The 19,808-nt window shown below is 46.3% G+C and overlaps 1 protein-coding gene across 1 annotated transcript in view; it reads right to left on the minus strand.

Annotated features, from left to right (window-relative positions):
- LOC129865518 (phosphofurin acidic cluster sorting protein 1-like) overlaps positions 1-19,808 on the minus strand; it is a 55,451-nt gene that overhangs the window by 22,413 nt on the left and 13,230 nt on the right. Inside the window, exons 2-4 of the mRNA XM_055938376.1 lie at positions 2,897-2,984; positions 2,435-2,524; positions 270-395 (exon numbers count right to left, since the gene is read on the minus strand). Of these exons, the coding sequence (XP_055794351.1) occupies positions 270-395; positions 2,435-2,524; positions 2,897-2,984 (304 nt within the window). The remainder of the gene's footprint in view (positions 1-269; positions 396-2,434; positions 2,525-2,896; positions 2,985-19,808) is intronic.

The raw sequence follows: 19,808 nt of genomic DNA on the forward strand, positions 1-19,808 counted from the left end.
CAATTTTACCAATGGCTACTGTAAAGATAGATCTACGTGAAGCAAGTAGCCTTGTCTGAGCCAGAATGGCCCTCAGGCCAGGAACCCATTTCCTTTCTGTACAACTTGTAAAGGCGTGGTGAAAATTGATCAAACATACGTTAAATCAAGGATGAATCGAGATGAAATAGGAATTGATTAAAAATGTCGAATAGGGGTGAAGGTTGAATAAAAAGTATTTTTTATTTTTTTATTTTTTTTATTTTTTTTAATGGAGGTAAGTGCCGTACCTCAGCCATGTTGATGTGACCCAGAGCCAGGGTCTTGTAGCCCAGGATAGTTCGGTTCTTATAGCGTTTGCGACGCTGCAGCATGATCTGAAGCTTGTTGGCGTCCCTCTTCAGGAAGTGGGGGTACTGTGAGGGTACACACACACAGAGAACCATGACCATCCCATCGTCAGACTGTATAATTACACGAGATATCAAATCAGAGTGTTGCGTTAACGTTTCTGTTCTGCGACCGGTCTCCGACTCCAGGACGTGACGGGTCACATCTCGTAACCCCCCCCCCCCCACAAAATCAGACTAACCTACACTGACGGAGCGCTGGCCGGCAACTTTCAACGGAAAGTTCAACCGACTTGAAGATATGAAATCTCCCCCAGTTCTGCAGTCTGCAATAACCCCGTTACCCGCGTACAGAAACAACTGACCTCGATAAATGCGGCTGTTTTCGTGCGTTTGTGTTACTATACCACAGTGTTGCTGACTACTCGTTTCTGATTCAGATAACAACGGGACAGTCGGATGTCTCCGGGACAGATAATAATATAACGCCTAGGGGGGAAAAAATGAACTCCGCCGAGAGCCGAGGCACTGTTAACGTACAGTAAAAAAAAACATGAACCGGCGCACGCCCAGAGAAAATGATTTAGTGTGGAGGTACTGACTAACGGAGAATAAACTGGAAGCTAGAAAAACAAAAAGAGTCACACACTCCATATGTACAACCTCCCAGTAATACATTGGGTCATTATTATTTTTATTTTTTTAACACCCACGTTTCGGCATCACCGTGCCTTCTTCAGGGCAATGTACAGAACATCGGTGTTTATCCCTTACTGAACAGGTCCAGGACACTTGAACATTTGACCTGGTCAGGGACAAAATGTCCAGGCTGTAGTTGTGAGTGGTGACCCCATTCCTATGTAAATAGCCTCAGTTGCTAGACCAGCCCTACTGTACAGTATGTGTAACAGTAGTAGTGTGCAAGGCCAGCCCTACTCTACAGTATGTGTAACAGTAGTAGTGTGCAAGGTCAGCCCTACTGTACAGTGTGTAACAGTAGTAGTGTGCAAGGCCAGCCCTACTGTACAGTATGTGTAACAGTAGTAGTGTGCAGGACCAGCCCTACTGTACAGTATGTGTAACAGTAGTAGTGTGCAAGGTCAGCCCTACTGTACAGTATGTGTAACAGTAGTAGTGTGCAAGGCCAGCCCTACTGTACAGTATGTGTAACAGTAGTAGTGTGCAGGACCAGCCCTACTGTACAGTATGTGTAACAGTAGTAGTGTGCAAGGCCAGCCCTACTGTACAGTATGTGTAACAGTAGTAGTGTGCAGGACCAGCCCTACTGTACAGTATGTGTAACAGTAGTAGTGTGCAGGACCAGCCCTACTGTACAGTATGTGTAACAGTAGTAGTGTGCAAGGCCAGCCCTACTGTACAGTATGTGTAACAGTAGTAGTGTGCAAGGCCAGCCCTACTGTACAGTATGTGTAACAGTAGTAGTGTGCAAGGCCAGCCCTACTGTACAGTATGTGTAACAGTAGTAGTGTGCAAGGCCAGCCCTACTGTACAGTATGTGTAACAGTAGTAGTGTGCAAGGCCAGCCCTACTGTACAGTGTGTGTAACAGTAGTAGTGTGCAGGACCAGCCCTACTGTACAGTGTGTGTAACAGTAGTAGTGTGCAGGACCAGCCCTACTGTACAATATGTGTAACAGTAGTAGTGTGCAAGGCCAGCCCTACTGTACAGTGTGTGTAACAGTAGTAGTGTGCAAGGCCAGCCCTACTGTACAGTATGTGTAACAGTAGTAGTGTGCAAGGCCAGCCCTACTGTACAGTATGTGTAACAGTAGTAGTGTGCAGGACCAGCCCTACTGTACAGTATGTGTACAGTAGTAGTGTGCAAGGCCAGCCCTACTGTACAGTATGTGTAACAGTAGTAATGTGCAAGGCCAGCCCTACTATACAGTATGTGTAACAGTAGTAGTGTGCAAGGCCAGCCCTACTGTACAGTATGTGTAACAGTAGTCGTGTGCAGGACCAGCCCTACTGTACAGTATGTGTAACAGTAGTAGTGTGCAGGACCAGCCCTACTGTACAGTATGTGTAACAGTAGTAGTGTGCAGGACCAGCCCTGCTGTATTTGTAATAGTAGTAGTATTGTACCTGTAGAGAGAAGGTGAGCTGAAGGTCTGTCTCTGTCAGTCCCGCTGAAGACAACAAGATCTCATTGGACCTCAGGATACGCTTAGAACCCTGGGGGGGGAAGAGAAAGAAAGAAAGAAAGAGGGAGGGAGGGGAAGGGAGGGGAGGGAGGGAGGGAGGATCTGGTTAAAGATGATCATTGACGTACCACAGAGTCCAAACAAAATCAGCCTTTATCAACAGAGACAGACGGGGTGGATGGATGAGAGGGGAAAAGGATGGGGAAGGGAGAGACCAGGGGAGTGAGAGGGGAAGGACAGAGTATAAGAAGAACAAGAGACGAGTGATGGAGAGTAGAGGAGGGAGAGATGGAATTGAGGAATGCCGGGCATTGAACAGAAGAAGAGAAGAGGTGGGCGGGGAGAGAGACGGGTCGAATTCAATGAAAACCGTGCACGATAGGGATCTCGGGTCAGGCGGCACCTGTAGTTTGACAGCGATGACCACAGACGTCAGGTCTTTGTCCAGCTCCTTCAGCATGATCAGCTTTTTCAGGGTCAGGTTGAACAGCCTGGAATAAGACAGGAGAGAGAGAGAGAGAGACTGAGAAAAAATGCACCGCAAAGAACATTCTAGGTTATTCGAGAAGACACGGTCGCTACAAGGAAGGTACCGTACAGAAAACCACATTACATAACCTATACGTTCAATTAACCATTATGGTAATGACACATTGTAGCTGACTAGTCGATTTGTATTTATTTTTCCCGCTGACTAGAGAAGGACGGGACCTTTTCTTCGCATTTCCAATTGCTGTTACAGTCGATCACAGCTGAACAACAAAAAAAAAAATCACAAAGGGTAAATCAATAGTCCTTCAAATTGAATCCACCTCAGACACATGCATTGTGGGATGCTTACAGAAATCCCCCCAGAAACTACAGCACAGCTCAGACACAACCGCACCCACTGCTTCCAGAATATTACGTTAAAGACTGAAAATGGAGACTAGACCTCACCCTCGACCCACCCCTTCCCCGCTCCCCTCTGTTCCCCCACCTCCTTCCACCAACAGAACAGTCCAACCAGAAGGTCAGTGTGTTGAATTATTCACGTCCGGGGCCTCAGACACAACTTAAAACTAAAATAGGCCCGGGCAGAGAGATGTAGGGAGGGAGAGGGGATGGGAGTGAGGCAGGGGGAGAAAAAGAGAGATAATAGAGAGAGATAGAGAGAGATAAAGACAGACAGACAGCAGGGCTAATCGCTGCTCTGCTAATGTGGCCTGGACACAGCAGGGTAATGACTGCCATAAAGAACTAGTTAGTGGACAGGACAGACACCAACATCGGCTCCATTCCGGGGTAAAACTATGCCCCTTGGGGGTAAGGGGTAAATCTAGCACCTTGGGGGTAAGATTTTCATACCGTTTCTGTACCATATCGGGATATACGGCATTACCGGAAGTGCACACAGAGGGCACTATTACATTTTTTTTTTTTTAAACGCACAAAACTATTTAGGCAACAGGGATCTTGATCCAGGAGGGGATTGAATATCTCTGCAGTAACCAAGAAGCTTGATCTTGACATCTAGCCACTTAGCTAACAAGTTACAAACCTAAAGCATAGCTGGAGCCCTGAGCTGCATAGAATGACACATCTTAGATTTCTTATAGTTATACTCAACTTACTGTATAGTTATAAGCAGTGGCGTATTGAAAATCATACCGCTGGTATATCGAAATACCCCGGTATAGGAGACTGGTCATAAACGGTCTTGGGTGGATTTGGGAACTGGTTACAGAAGGGCTGGGGCCTTCCATTAGTGAGGTAGTAATGCTGATATGGACAGGAGGTTTGGATTTAGCGCGGATATTCCAGAAGAGAGAAATGTCTGAGTAAAAAAACATGACCCGGCCCTTAACGCCAGACGTTCGTTGTGCTGAATGGTGATGCTCCGTGTGTTAAAGTGCATATTCAACTTTTATTAAAGAAACGTGATGATGGATTAAGGATGACAAGGTAGGTCGTCAAGGACATGATCCTACCTGTTAATTGTTTTATTTATAAGTCCATATTTCCATACAGGAATTTGATACATACTGTGAATCTTCATAATCAATTTAGGAGTATCATGAAACATTTCCATTAATTGCTAATATAAAGTACCTCCAACACCTACATTTTTAGACCGTTCGAAACAAAAACATTAGTAAGCCAAATTCATAATAAAGTCTCTTGAATGGAGAGCAAGTCTACCGGACTGTCCAGTGCCTGACTGTATTCACAAAGTGTCTGAGTACAGTAGGAATGCTGATCTCGGATCAGGTCCTCTCTGTCCGTATCATCTTATTCATTTATGATTTTAAAAGGATAAACTGATCCCAGATCAGCACTCCTACTCAGAGTTACTTTGTGAATACAGGCCCAGTAACCTTCACTACCACAGCTCTCTCCTGCTCTGTGCTAGGCTGAGATAAAGTCTACCTCTCTCATGGACTGCCTGTCTCTTTATGAGGCCTCGACCTTAGAGACATCACTCACTGCTATCATAAACCCCCAGCTATAAACTGCCCCCCCCCCCCTCTCGGTCTCTCACAATTCAATTCAAGGGCTTTATTGGCATGGGAAACACATTTTAATATTGCCAGAGCAAATGAGGTAGATAATAAACAAAAAGTGAAATAATTTTTATTGTTTAACAGTCAACATTACACTCACAGAAGTTCCAAAAGAATATAGAACTTTCAAAATGTCATATTATGTCTATATACGGTGTTGTAACGATGGGCAAATAAATTACAAAAGGGAAAATAAATAAACATATGGGTTGTATTTACAATGGTCTGTCTCTCTCTGTGTCTCTCTACCTTCCTCTCACTTTTTCATGCTCTCTCTCTCTCACCCTCTCCACACAAGGGTCAGACAAGACTTGTAAAAACACAAAGAATCCCTGTCTGTCATAAAATGGTACCAATCAGTGTGAGTGTGTCAGGAGTGTTAGTCACTCGGCAAACATTTAGCCCCCTGCCTGTTGAAATACCACAGGAAAGAAAATACCATGGCGCCTTGACAAATACCATAATAAAAATGGTGACACATACTATAGTAGAGCCTACTATTCCAAAACACCCAACAGCTAAATGTATGCTAATCCAATTGCTCCTCTCACTGACATGTATTCTTAAGTCTTCGTCATCTGTCTGCAACAGCATAAATCACCTATTTTGACGTTCGAAGCGCGTGTCACTATGATCTAGTGCCGGCAGTGAAATGGGGCTTGCCAACTACGATACAACGCCTTTGCGTTCCTCACCATGGCTTCCAGTAGAGAAAGGAATGAATATGGGACGAAAATGTGATGTTTACGCACCAGGCTGTTGGAGGGGATTTCAAATCGCTGACTGCAGCTTTAAGAGGCAGTTGCAATTACGGTTCCCTTGGTAACAGAGACCATCATGGGACTTGTAACCTTGCTGTGTCATACAAGCTAGCTGTGTCCAAGACACATGATCACGCACCTCCCCACCTTTCAACTTCCCTCTTGTGCATTTTCTGAATCGTTCTAGCTGACCTTCAGGAAACCTCCCCCCTCCCTCCCCGTTTCTCCTCCTAGGTAGTGGTTCGGTGATCAGTAGTAAGGCAGGGAGAGTCATTGTCAGTAAGAGATAGTCCCCCACTCCTTTAACACATTCCCTCTCCCCTCTAGCTCTTCTTTGACATTCCCTCTCTCTCTTCCCCAGCTTATCATCTCTCTCTCACACACACACACCTCATTACTACCAGGCACTCACACACACAGCTATTCTATACCACGGACCGAAAAGAATAATCAACTGCACAAACACACACACACTGCTTTCAACCAGCAGATTCGTAACAAACATCACTGCGTGTCTGTCTGTCTGTATGGCGGCAAGCCAGCCTTCTATACAGTGTCTAGTTATTTATCACCTATCCCGAGTCACTTAATACTCTCAATCCAAAATGGTAACCTATTCCCTTTATACAGTATGGATGTATTGTTACACTCAGGCTTCAAACTCAACTACTACCCTCAGACTAGAGGTCGACTGATTAAATCGGCATGGCCGAGTTCAAGTTTTCATAACAAATTGGTAATCGGCATTTTTGGATGCCGATTATATTGCAATCCACGAGGAGACTGCGTGGCAGGCTGACCACCTGTTATGCGAGTGCAGAAAGGAGCCAAGTTAAGTTGCTAGCTAGCATTAAAACTTATCTTATTAAAAAACAATCAATCTTAACATAATCACTAGTTAACTACACATGGTTGATGATATTACTAGTTTATCTAGCTTGTCCTGCTTTGCATATAATCAATGCGGTGCCTGTTAATATATCATCAAATCACAGCCTACTTCGCCAAACGGGTGATGATTTAACAAAAGCACATTCGCGAAAAAAGCACATTCGCTGCACCAACGTACCTAACCATAAACATCAAAGCCTTTCTTAAAATCAATACACAAGTATATATTTTTTAAACCTGCATATTTAGTTAAAGGAAATTCATGTTAGCAGGCAATATTAACTAGGGAAATTGTGTCACTTCTCTTGCGTTCAGTGCAAGCAGAGTCAGGGTATATGCAGCAGTTTGGGCCGCCTGGCTCGTTTCGAACTGTGTGAAGACCATTTCTTCCTATAAAGAACGTAATTAATTTGCCAGAATTTTACATAATTATGACATAACGCGAAAGGTTGTGCAATGTAACAGCAAAATTTAGACTTAGGGTTGTCACCCGTTCGATAAAATACGGAACGGTTCTGTATTTCACTGAAGGAATTAGTTTTTTCCCAAAATGATAGTTGACCATATTAATGACCCAAGGCTCGTATTTCTGTGTGTTTATTAAATTATAATTAAGTCTAAGATTTGATATAGCAGTCTGACTGAGCGGCGGTAGGCAGCAGCAGGCCCGTAAGCATTCTTTCAAACAGCACTTTCCTGCGTTTGCCGGCAGCTCTTCGCAATGCTTGAAGCACAGCGCTGTTTATGACTTCAAGCCTATCCACTCCCAAGATTAGGCTGGCAATACTATAGTGCCTATAAGAACATCCAATAGTCAAAGGATATATGAAATACAAATTATATAGTGAGAAATAGTCCTATAATAACTACAACCTAAAACTTCTTACCTGGGAATATTGAAGACTCATGTTAAAAGGAACCACCAGCTTTCATATGTTCTCATGTTCTGAGCAAGGAACTTAAACGTTTGCTTTTTTACATGGCACATATTGCACTTTTACTTTCTTCTCCAACACTGTGTTTTTTATTAGTTCAACCAAATTGAACATGTTTCATTATTTGAGAATAGATTTTATTTATGTATTATTTTAAAAGGTAAAATAAAAGTGTTCATTCAGTATTGTTGTAATTGTCATTATTACAAATATATATATCGTCCGATTAATCAACATAGGCTTTTTTTGGTCCTCTTATAAATCAGTATCGGCGTTGAAAAATCAGAATCGGTCGACCTCTACCTCGGACGCACCAATCTCTGACCTCTGACTCGTGGTCGTGTGCTGGTGTACCGTCGCCTGGTTCCTTTGGTGTGGCCCCCTAAAGGGGTAGAGCTTACCCAAATACCTCTTTGGGGGTTGGGGGTTCAAATATCAAAAGGGCACCATGTGAGGATTTAAGCTATCAGTTCCCCCCAACACCCTTCACACACATCGACACACATCTTACAGTAAGGCTCCTTCAATCGGCATGGGGGAGGGTGGGAGGGAGGGAGATAAGAGAAAGGATGAGAAAGAGGGGGAGAGCGGAAAGAGGACATTAAAAAAAGTATTTATATAGCCCTGGTTCTGAGCCATTTCAAAGGGAAACTGACAGTCTTAAAATAGAACCGTTGGAGTGTAGAGTGACCAACGACTATCAAGGGAGACACACTGTGGAGATGAACGTCTATGTTGTTGTTAAGACAACAGTATAAACCTCGGCATAACCACAATGTTACACGTGTTTTCCTGTAAGGGCACAACAGATTGTATATTTAGTACAAGTACAGTACATGTCCAACTGAATTCTCATTTATTCTGGGATTCGTCAAATGAAAGGCAGATGAACTCAGTTTAGACAAAGACGTCATCACTGGTTGTGTTGCAATTCCGTTTAGACCCGGTTGGTCGTGATTGGTTGTGTTGTGGTCAAACAGAAACCGGGACCATCTTCGCTAGATGTACAGTCGAACAGAGAGAAACTGTCATCACTGGTTATGTTACGGTTGAGATGGAGTTTCCGTTGGCCGGGAATAGACGGCCTTTGGCCCATTTATTTTTTAAGCCGATAAATAAAATTGGCACCGGCCAATTGTCCAGGAGAAGAAGAATAAATCCCATTGCGAAAATAATGCTTTGTAATTTTGCAAGAGTGTACAGTATATTCGTTATGTATCTTATTTATCATGCGTACAGCATACAGATACAGAGCCATTGAGCGTAAAATCTGTCAGACAGCGCGTGAGCTGCTGCAACAGCATCTCAAACAGCAAATGCATAGGCAACGGAAGGCATGCTTCATCAACGGAAGGCATGCTTCATCAACGGAAGGCAGGCTTCATCAACGGAAGGCAGGCTTCATCAACGGAAGGCAGGCTTCATCAACGGAAGGCAGGCTTCACACACACCACTTCAAATCAAATTTTATTTGTCACATGCGCCGAACACAACAGGTGTAGCACCTTACAGTGAAATGCTTACTTTACGAGCCCCTAACCAACAATGGAGTTAAAAAAATACATCTAAAACTATAAGAATTAAAAGTAACAAGTAATTAAAGAGCAGCAGTAAAATAACAATAGTGAGACTATATAAAGGGGGGTACCGGTACAGAGTCAATGTGCGGGGGCACCGGTTAGTTGAGGTAATATGCACATGTAGGTTGAGTTATTGAAGTGACTATGCATAGATGATAACAGAGTAGCAGCGGTGTAACACCTTCCTCTGCAACTGGATCCTGGACTTCCTGACGGGCTGCCCCCAGGTGGTAAGGGTAGGTAACAACACATCCCCCACGCTGATCCTCAACACGGGGGCCCCTCAGGGGTGCGTGCTCAGTCCCCTCCTGTACTCCCTGTTCACTCATGACTGCACGGCCAGGCGCGACACCAACACCATCATTAAGTTTGCCGATGACACAACAGATGACACAACAACCAGACAGCCTATAGGGAGGAGGTCAGAGACCTGACCGTGTGGTGCAAGGACAACAACCTCTCCCTCAACGTGATCAAGACAAAGGACCGAGCATGCCCCCATTCTCATCGACAGGGCTGCAGTGGAGCAGGTTGTGAGCTTCAAGTTCCTTGGTGTCCACATCATCAACAAACTAACATGGTCCAAGCACACCATGACAGTTGTGAAGCGGGCACGGCAAAACCTATTCCCCCTCAGGAGACTGAGAAGATTTGGCATGGGTCCTCAGATCCTCAAAAGGTTTTACAGCTGCACCATCAAGAGCATCCTGACTGGTTGCATCACTGCCTGGTATGGCAACTGCTCGGCCTCCGACCGCAAGGCACTACAGAGGGTATTGTGAAAGGCCCAGTACATCACCGAGGACAAGCTTCCTGCCATCCAGGACCTCTATACCAGCCTGTGTCAGAGGAAGGCCCTAAAAATTGTCAAAGACTCCAGCCACCCTAGTCATAGAAAGCTCATTCAGTGCGGTCTTAGTGCCAGCATCAGTCTGTGGTGGTATGTAGACAGCTACGAAAAATAGATGAAAACTCTAGGTCGATAGTGTGGTCTACAGCTTATCATGAGATACTCTACCACAGGTGAGCAAAACCTCAAGACTTCCTTAGATATCGTGAACCAGCTGTTATTGACAAAAATACAGTCAGTCGCCCCTTGTCTTACCAGACGCCGCTGATCTCTCCTCTCGATACAGCGTATAGCCATCCAGCTGTATGTTGATAATGTTGTCGCTCAGCCACGACTCCGTGAAGCATAAGATATCACAGTTTTGAATGTCCCGTTGGTAGTTTAATCTTCCGTGTAGGTCATCAATTATATTTTCCAAAGACTGCACGTTTGCTAGCAGAACGGAAGGAAATGGGCGTTTATTCGATCGCCTACGAATTCTCAGAAGGCAGCCCGCCCTCTGGACCCTTTTTCGGGGATCTGGGCCTGTTCCCAGGAAAGCAGTATATCATTCACGTCGGGCTCGCCGGACTCGTTAAAAGGTAAAAAAGGATTCTGCCAGTCCCCGGTGAGTAATTGCAGTTCTGATACCCAGAAGATATTTTCGGTCATAAGAGACGATGGCAGCAACAATATGTACAAAGTTATAAAAATAAGTTACAAACAATGCAACAAAAAAACAAACAGAAAAAACACAATCGGTTAGGAATACGTAAAATGTCAGCCTTGTTCTCCGGCGCCATCTTGTTCACTTTGCATAGCGCTGGAGGCCGTATGCATTTTGAAAACATATACTTAATTGTTTGAAACCTGAAAGTTACTACACATTATGAGGCATTTCGAACCTTGCTTCAAAGTAGCCTAGCCAAAATCAGACCATATCCGGAGGCAATTATTTTATATAAACTTTATTTCATTGTCCAGTAGCCAAAGGCACAATCCTTGTCATAGTAGCAACCCATGGTAATTGTTGCATATTAGACCTCTCCTCTTTACAAATTCGAACGGATATTTTCATCTCTGTCGCTTGCATGTGCGGTGCGCTTTTGACAATGGTGTTTTCCCACTAGTTGCATTGTGGAACGAACTTTGTGCATAACCTACTGCCTTTGTGCGCATTGTTGGGCTTATAATGTGAAGAAATAATAGTTTATCAACATTTTAAGCTAAACGTTCTATAGTGTTGCATCAGACTCAGTGGGTCAACGTTTTTACATGTTTCATGTGGCTTAGGTTTACTGGTTGTACGAATTTGGGATCGATCATCCCACAACTGTCCTGAATCTGTTTGGAAAAGGCCATTTCTTTCTCGACATGCTGACCAATAGGTCTACTACTAATAGGTTAGTGATTTTGATGTTCGTTACTCTTCTTTTTTGAAGGTGGAAAAGTAAACGTGGACAGTTACTCTAACATCTTCAGAGTGCGCATCACAATTAGGACACCGCACATCATTGCATCCTGGACTTCCATGTTCTGTCCATATGAATTACCATAATCTAATAATCTGAGTTCTGTCATTCTGAGCACCGTGGTTGGGCGCCCTTATCAGGTCACGCACCCAATGCATTTTGGGTTCGGTGAATTTCTCAAATGTCCGGTAAATTGAAGTGCTGCTGCCGGTCAAATGTCCCGTGCCAAATTTTCCTAACAGAAACCCTGGGTTGAGGGAAACCAGCACAGTCACTCATCAATGGGTTGTTATTTTCGACCGAGTAGGTATCGGGGATTAGTAATAGCTCTTCACACTGTCTGTTGTAACTAGGACAGAGAAGCTGTGTGTGTGTGTGTGTGTGTGTGTGTGTGTGTGTGTGTCTGACTGGAATTGGGATTATGTGTGTGTGTGTGTATTTATTACGTGCACACTGTGTGTGGGGGGGTTGGTTCTGCTATCGTTGTGGGGACCTAAAATCCCCAAATGGATTTTAAAGAACAGTAAAATAAGAAAAATTCTCCCTCGTGGGGACTTTTCCCACATCCCCATGAGGACAAAGGATATTTTAAGCTTAGTGGTTAGGTTTAGGGTGGCAATTGGTTAGGTTTAGAAGTTAGGTTTAGGGTTATGGTTAGGTTTAGGGAAAATAGGATTTTAAATGGAAGTTAATTGTAGGTCCCAACAAGGATAGAAAAACATTACGTGTGTATGTGTGTTAGAGCTGGAAAGATTAACCAAAAATGATTGATACCGACAATACTGATCACCTACCGCAGGCTTTTTTCTGATATCGTTCATTACGACAAGTAGCCTATACTAGAATAATTTGACGTTTGAAAGGAAATACGTTTGTTAATGGGATAAATGACGGCAACAACCATCAAACTAGTAGTAGGAGTAGTTTAAAGGATAATAAAAAAAAAAAATGAGTTATGGTGGAGCACATTAATGTTTAACTTATCGCTCTATTTATCGTATCAATTCAGGCAATTTATCATCCAGCTCTAGAGTGTGTGTGTGTGCGTGTGCGTGTGCGTGTGCGTGTGCGTGTGCGTGCGTGCGTGCGTGCGTGCGTGCGTGCGTGCGTGCGTGCGTGCGTGTGTGTGGCGTCCTGCTGGCAGGGTTTTAGAGATTAGCATGCGTCTCACAGCCGCAGTCAGACACACAAACAGCTAGACTACAGAGGGACTAGGGATCTATCCGTACATTATAACACGCGCTTGTAAGCATTCGTAACACACCTATGAGCATTGATAGATTCTACTCAACTACTACTATAAGCATTCACACCACTTCATAGCAGACTTGACCAACCAATAACACACACATGCTCTAAAATGTATTATAAAATGTCTCATAGTAAATGTTGCTGATGTAGCATTAGTAGCGTTAGCGGTTAGCCTAACACACCACTTCATAGCAGACTTGACCAACCAATAACACACACATGCTCTAAAATGTATTATAAAATGTCTCATAGTAAATGTTGCTGATGTAGCATTAGTAGCGTTAGCGGTTAGCCTAACACACCACTTCATAGCAGACTTGACCAACCAATAACACACACATGCTCTAAAATGTATTATAAAATGTCTCATAGTAAATGTTGCTGATGTAGCATTAGTAGCGTTAGCGGTTAGCCTAGCAGCAGGTGGGCTGTGGAGATGGGCAGGCCCTGGCGATTGGGATCTTATCCATGTTTGTCTAACACCTGCAGTGTCAGACACAACAGACTTAACTATGGAAGGATTTACAGTACCAGTTGAAAGTTTGGACACAACTACTCATTCAAGTGTTTTTCTTTATTTTTACTATTTTCTACTTTGTAGAATAATAGTGAAGACATCAAAACTATGAAATAACACATATGGAATCATATAGTAAACAAAAAAAGTTTTAAACAAATGATATATTCTTCAAAGTAAGTAGCTACACTTTGCCTTGACAGCTTTGCACACTCTTGGCATTCTCTCAACCAGCTTCACCTGGAATGCTTCTCCAACAGTCTTGAAGGACTTCCCACATATGCTGAGCACTTGTTGGCTGCTTTTCCTTCACTTTGCGGTAAAACTCGTCCCAAACCATTTCATTGGGTTGAGGTTGAGTGATTGTGGAGGCCAGGTCATCTGATGTAGAACTCCATCACTATCCTTCTTGGTCAAATAGCCCTTACACAGCCTGGAGGTGTGTTGGTTAATTTTCCTTTTGATGAACAAATGATAGTTCCATTAAGCGCAAACCAGATGGGATGGCGTATCGCTTCAGAATGCTGTGGTTGCCATGCTGGTTAAGTGTGCCTTGAATTCTAAATAACTCACATAGTGTCACCAGCAAAGCACCCCCCCCACCCCCACCCCACCAACACACTTCCTCCTCCATGCTTCACGGTGGGAACCACACATGCGGGGAGATCATCCGTTCACCTACTCTGCGTCTCACAAAGACACAGAATTTGGAACCAAAAATTTCAAGTTTAAACTCCAGACCAAAGGACAGATTTCCACCGGTCTAATGTCCATTGCTCGTGTTGGCCCATGTAAGACTCTTCTTCTTATTGGTGTCCTTTAGTAGAGGTTTCTTTGCAGCAATTCGGCAATGAAGGCCTGATTCACGCAGTCTCCTCTAAACAGTTGATGTTGAGATGTGTCTGTTACTTGAACTCTGTGAAGCATTTATTTGACCTGAAATTTCTGAGTCTGGTAACTCTAATGAACTTATCCTCTGCAGCAGAGGTAACTCTGGGTCTTCCTTTCCTGTGGCAGCCCTCAGAGCCAGTTTCATCATAGCGCTTGACGGTTTTTGCGACTGCACTTGACTTGACCTCCATGTCTTAAAGTAATGATGGATTGTCGTTTCTCTTTGCTTATTTGAGCTGTTCTTGCAATAATATGGAATATGGTATTTGACCAAATAGGGCTATCTTCTGTATACCACCCCTACCTTGTCACATCACAAGTGATTGGCTCAAGCGCAATAAGGAAAGAAATTCCATAAATACGGTTAACAAAGTACACCTGTTAATTGAAATGCATTCCACGTGACGAGCTCATGAAGCTGGTTGAGAGAATGCCAAGAGTGTGCAAAGCTGTCCTCATGGCAAAGGGTGACTACTTGGAAGAATCTCAAATATACAATATATTTTGATTCGTTTAACACTTTTTTGGTTACTACATGATTCCACGCGTGTTCTTTCAGAGTTGTGATGTCGTCACTGTTATTCTACAATGTAGAAAATCGTCATAAAGAAAGAACAACCCTGGAGTGAGTAGGTGTGTCCCAAACCTTTGACTGGTACTGTATGGAAAGATAGTGTCTGCTCCCTCTCTGCTTCGTATGGATCGCTGCAAGCCGATAAATGAACACAGAGACACACCACACACACCAAGCAGATAATGACAGCGGTGCTGATCAGTATGCAAGTACGCTTGGCTGCACCCAGACTGGGTTGCGACTCTGCTGTTAGCCCCCGTTCGCCAGTGAGAGACGGAGGAATAGATGGAGCGCGGGAGAGACGGGTGGGAAAGACGGAGAGAGGGGAGAACGAGATGGGAGAGAACGCGGAGAGAAAGATAGAGAGCTTGAGAGAGAGAGAGGATAGAGAGAAAGGAGAATGAGACAGAGAGGGAGATGGAGGAGAGAGAGGGAGGGATACAGAAATACAGGGAGAGAGAAAGAGCGAGACAGGGAGAGAGAAAGATAACCACAGAAAGACAGACAAAGATATGGAAAGAAAGAGAGATGGAGAAAGAGGCAGACACAAAGAGGAGAAAGAGAGAGATGGGAAACAGACAACGAGATGAAGAGTGAGAGCTGGAGAGAGAACAGCAGCTTATAAACAGTCAGTCAGTATTGATCTGATCAGAGCCGATTCTCATTAGTTTTAACAGAGACACTGCTGAGTCCACTCACTATACTGCTCGTCTGAGTGTCCTTCTGCCGGTCTATAGTCGCTCAAGTCTGTTGACCTGTCAGCCTCTACTGAGCCTGCCTGCCTGCAGTGACTGATTTTGAGGTCCTTTTTTAATCTGCTCTAACGCACCCAGTTCCCCTAAAATGATCCCGAAGCTTCTGAAAACTTAATGCCGAGTGAGTGCATGTTCCTGTTCTGTCGGCCTGGCTTTCTGTTTGCCCCCCCCCCCCCCCCCTCTGTCTGTACGAGCGTACCGCCGTTCACAGATCCTGACATGGTTAACCCACAGCCTGAATAAAAATCGAGTAATCCCCAAAACGCAGAATGACATCACTTCAATATATAATATGATGAAAAGTCTCCGATGTCATTCTGGGGAAAGTATCTTCCTCTGTGTCATCCTAAATCGTCTTGTCTGACGGTCGAACCATTATTCTGTATTTTTTTTTACAGGGTGCTTGGAGCGCTATGCACGACAAGTGCCTTATGGGTTATTGCTCCCATTAAATCAGCTGGTGTACGGGCTTGGTGTATTCTCGCCGTGGATATTGCAATCTTTTCTGTCCTATTCTACGACAAAAGAGACATCATAGTACGCTCGGCCAAGGGAGATTAGGCGCCAAAATGAAGACGTCCGATCTGCCAGTCTCTCTTCCTCCGTGGCATTTCGCTTCTCCATTTTGTGTGTCTTTGTGTAACGGCCCGGCAGCTTGAGGCCCAGCAGCAGTGTCCATACTGTGTGTGGCTGGCTTCATGTCTCCTCCTATTGTCTCGTCGGGTGTCATTGTCTGCTCATGTTTCTCCATTTCCCTAATTCTTATCGCCAACGCAACATGAGCCGGGGATCACTGCCTCCGCATGTCAATCTATCTTCCTCCCCAGCCTCTCCCCTGTTCCCCTGTGCGTTCTCTCTCCCTCCCTCTCCCCTGCCCTCTCCCTCCCTCCTTCCTTCTCCCACCTCTCCTCTCCCCCCTCTCAACTTCTCTCTCCAATGCTGTCTCACTCCTCTCACCGCTCTCTCATCTTCCCCCATCTCCCCAACTTTCTCCCCCCAAGGCTCTCCTCCCCATTTTTCCCGCTCTCTATCTCGCACCCATCTCTCCCGCTCTCTCCTTCCCACGCTCTCTCCCTCCCCTACCCTCTACCCCCCCATCTCCACCGCTCTCTCTCCCCCATATCTCCCCAACTCTCTCCCCCCAGGTCTCTCTCTCTCCTCCCCATCTCCCCCTGCTCCCCCCCATCTCCACCGCTCTCTTTCCCCCATCTACCATGCTCTCCTCCCCCATCTCCCCCTCCCCTCTCTCATGCCCTCTCCTCTCCTATGCCCTCAACTTCTCTCTCTCCCCTGCTGTCTCACACCTCTCCCCGCTCTCTCCCTCTCCCCAGGTCTCTCTCCCCCATTTTCCCCGCTCTCCCCCCTGCCCTCTCTCTCCCCCCATTTTCCCCGCTCTCTCCCTCCTCCCCCTCCCCTCTCTCATGCTCACTCTCCTCTCCCCCCTCTCAACTTCTCTCTCCCCTGCTGTCTCACTCTTCTCCCCGCTCTCTCATTCCCTCCCTCTCCCCAGGTCTCTCTCCCCCCATTTTCCACGCTCTCTCTCCCCCACCAATCTCCCCCACTCTCTCTCCCTCCTGCTCTCCCTTCTCCCTCCTGCTCTCCCCCGCTCCTTCTCCCCCACTTTCTTCACCCTCTCCCCATCCTCTCCCTTCACCTCCTGCTCTCCCCCGCTCCTTCTCCCCATCCTCTCCCTTCCCCCTCCTGCTCTCTCCCCCCCTCCCCTGCTTTTTCCACCCTCCCCCCTGCTCGCTCCGCCCTCGCTCCGCCCTGCTCTCTCCACCCCCTCCCCTGCTCTCTCCACCCCCCCACTTCCACCGCTCTCTCCGCCCTCTCCCGATCCACCGATCTCTCCAACCCATCCCCGCTCTCTCATTCCCTTCCTCTCCCCAGGTCTCTCTCTCCCCCCATTTTTCCCCGCTCTCTCTCCCCCACCCATCTCCCCCACTCTCTCTCCCTCCTGCTCTCCCTTCTCCCTCCTGCTCTCCCCCGCTCCTTCTCCCCATCCTCTCCCTTCCCCCTCCTGCTCTCCCCCGCTCCTTCTCCCCTGCTCTCTCCCCCCCTCCCCTGCTTTTTCACCCTCCCCCCTGCTCGCTCCACCCTCGCTCCGCCCTGCTCTCTCCACCCCCTCCCCTGCTCTCTCCACCCCCTCCCCTGCTCTCTCCACCCCCCCCCCCCTCCACCGCTCTCTCCGCCCTGCTCTCCCTTCTGCTCTCCCCCGCTCCTTCTCCCCCACTTTCTTCACCCTCTCCCCATCCTCTCCCTTCCCCTCCTGCTCTCCCCCGCTCCTTCTCCCCATCCTCTCCCTTCCCCCTCCTGCTCTCTCCCCCCCTCCCCTGCTTTTTCCACCCTCCCCCCTGCTCGCTCCGCCCTCGCTCCGCCCTGCTCTCTCCACCCCCTCCCCTGCTCTCTCCACCCCCCCCCCCCCTGCTCTCTCCACCCCCCCCCCCCTCCACCGCTCTCTCCGCCCTCTCCCGATCCACCGATCTCTCCAACCCCTCCCCTCTCCCTCCGTGTCTGTGACTGAGTGTATGAACTAGCTCTCAATCACATCAAACTGCCAGCGCATTCCTTTTAAAGTCCCTGGATGCTTCTATCAGTGTGTGTGTGTGGGGAGGGGGAGATTGGTCAAAGTGGGTTATAAGTAATATGTATTCATGTGCACTTTCCACAATATGAATGCATGACTGAGTGTGTGTGTGTGTGTGTGTGTGTGTGTGTGTGTGTGTGTGTTCTGGCTCATAGTTAATCTGAAGGCAGTGCAGAAGCACGTCCTCCGCGATGTGCGTTTCTATGGGTTTCTCCCTCCGCTACAGCAAGTCTAACAAAGGTCATGACAAAACTCCGTTTCTCTTCCTGTGCTCGTCACAGACAGTCAGTAGAGAAACTGTGGTAGTTGAGAGAGAGAGCGAGAGAGAGAGAGAGAGAGGGGTTCCTGGGGGAGGAAGTTACAGTCTGTACAGTACATGTGGCTGTACACTCCACTTCTGGAGAAAGACAGAGCTCTTATCCAATTCTAATTTCGGTGGGAAATTCTCATTTAAAAATGTCCCGACCTCAACACAACCGAAACTTCCTAGACCTTAAAAACACTGTGGGACTGGATCAACAGTGAAGAGTGAAAAGAAATACCAAAAGATAGGTTTGAGTGGATTATTCCTTTCACTTTTCAAAATATCAATTACATAGCAACAGTGTGAGAACGATGCAAATACATTTAATACAGACCGGTTCCGTTTTTATCCTTCCTAAGGAAGAGAAAACATCTAGTGAAAAGGCGGTGTCCATAGTCAAGCGGTGCTCTGTCCAAACGGCACCTCTGACAAGAGGCAGAGAAACCCTTTAAAATGGCCGCTTCAAAACTTCTTAGCCAAGCTGAAATGGGTTTGGTTTTTGTCCCCCACGACGAAAATCGGACAGTGGACTATGGATCTGTCCGTTCATACGTACGCACGTTAGTACGTGCGTACGTCACACGAGATATCTCAAAAACAACTGGCCCGATTCTGACTAAACTTGGGTGAATGATGCGCCATGCCATAGAGATCTGGCATTTACAAAATGACACTGATTGGCTGAAGGGGGATGCTATCGCAATCAACTGAAATTCCAAACTGAGCTTGAATTGTTGCCACTAATTGGCCCAAAGGTGGGAGGAGGGGGGGGGGGGGCATGTTTACTGTTGCCTTGTTTAACATGAACACCTTTTACATACTTTGTTATTGAATTCCATTTCTCTCCACGACTGTTTGACTATACTCTGTAACCTTTCACTGCTTCCCTCCTGGTTTAACACGTAGCGAGACAAAGCAGCTTCAGAATAGCCTACTTTGCCTTGTGCAGTAGTGGCGGCGAGAGGTGTTATGCTGCCCGTGGCAATAACAACGAGGGCTGTGGTGGCAGCAGCAGGTGTGCGACAGAGAGCAGGCAAAAAAATAAATAGGTGCTGCTTTCTGAGCTACTAGTCGACAGAGAGAAAAAACCTTCCCTCCCTCCCACTTTCTCTGCAGGGAGATAGAAAAAGCAATAATCGGCCTCCCACACTCTCTACAACCCCCACCCCACCCAATCTTTTCCTCCGCCCTCCGTTGCCCCGCATATGCTCAATCTGTTGGGCGCAGTCAGTCGCCTGGCGACATGCGCCGACACCTGCAGTAGGAACACACACCGGTAACACACGGGCTCTCTCCAACCACTGATATTAAAAAGGCAGGATGACATGCCTTCGAAATATGTATTGCATTGCAGGTCCTTCACTCGTAGATGTCAACTCCGTGAATGGCCAGACACTAGCAAGGTCAATAGGAGCAGTCTCTCTC

Source organism: Salvelinus fontinalis, chromosome 11, assembly GCF_029448725.1.
Source record: "Salvelinus fontinalis isolate EN_2023a chromosome 11, ASM2944872v1, whole genome shotgun sequence".
Taxonomy (NCBI): domain Eukaryota; kingdom Metazoa; phylum Chordata; class Actinopteri; order Salmoniformes; family Salmonidae; genus Salvelinus; species Salvelinus fontinalis.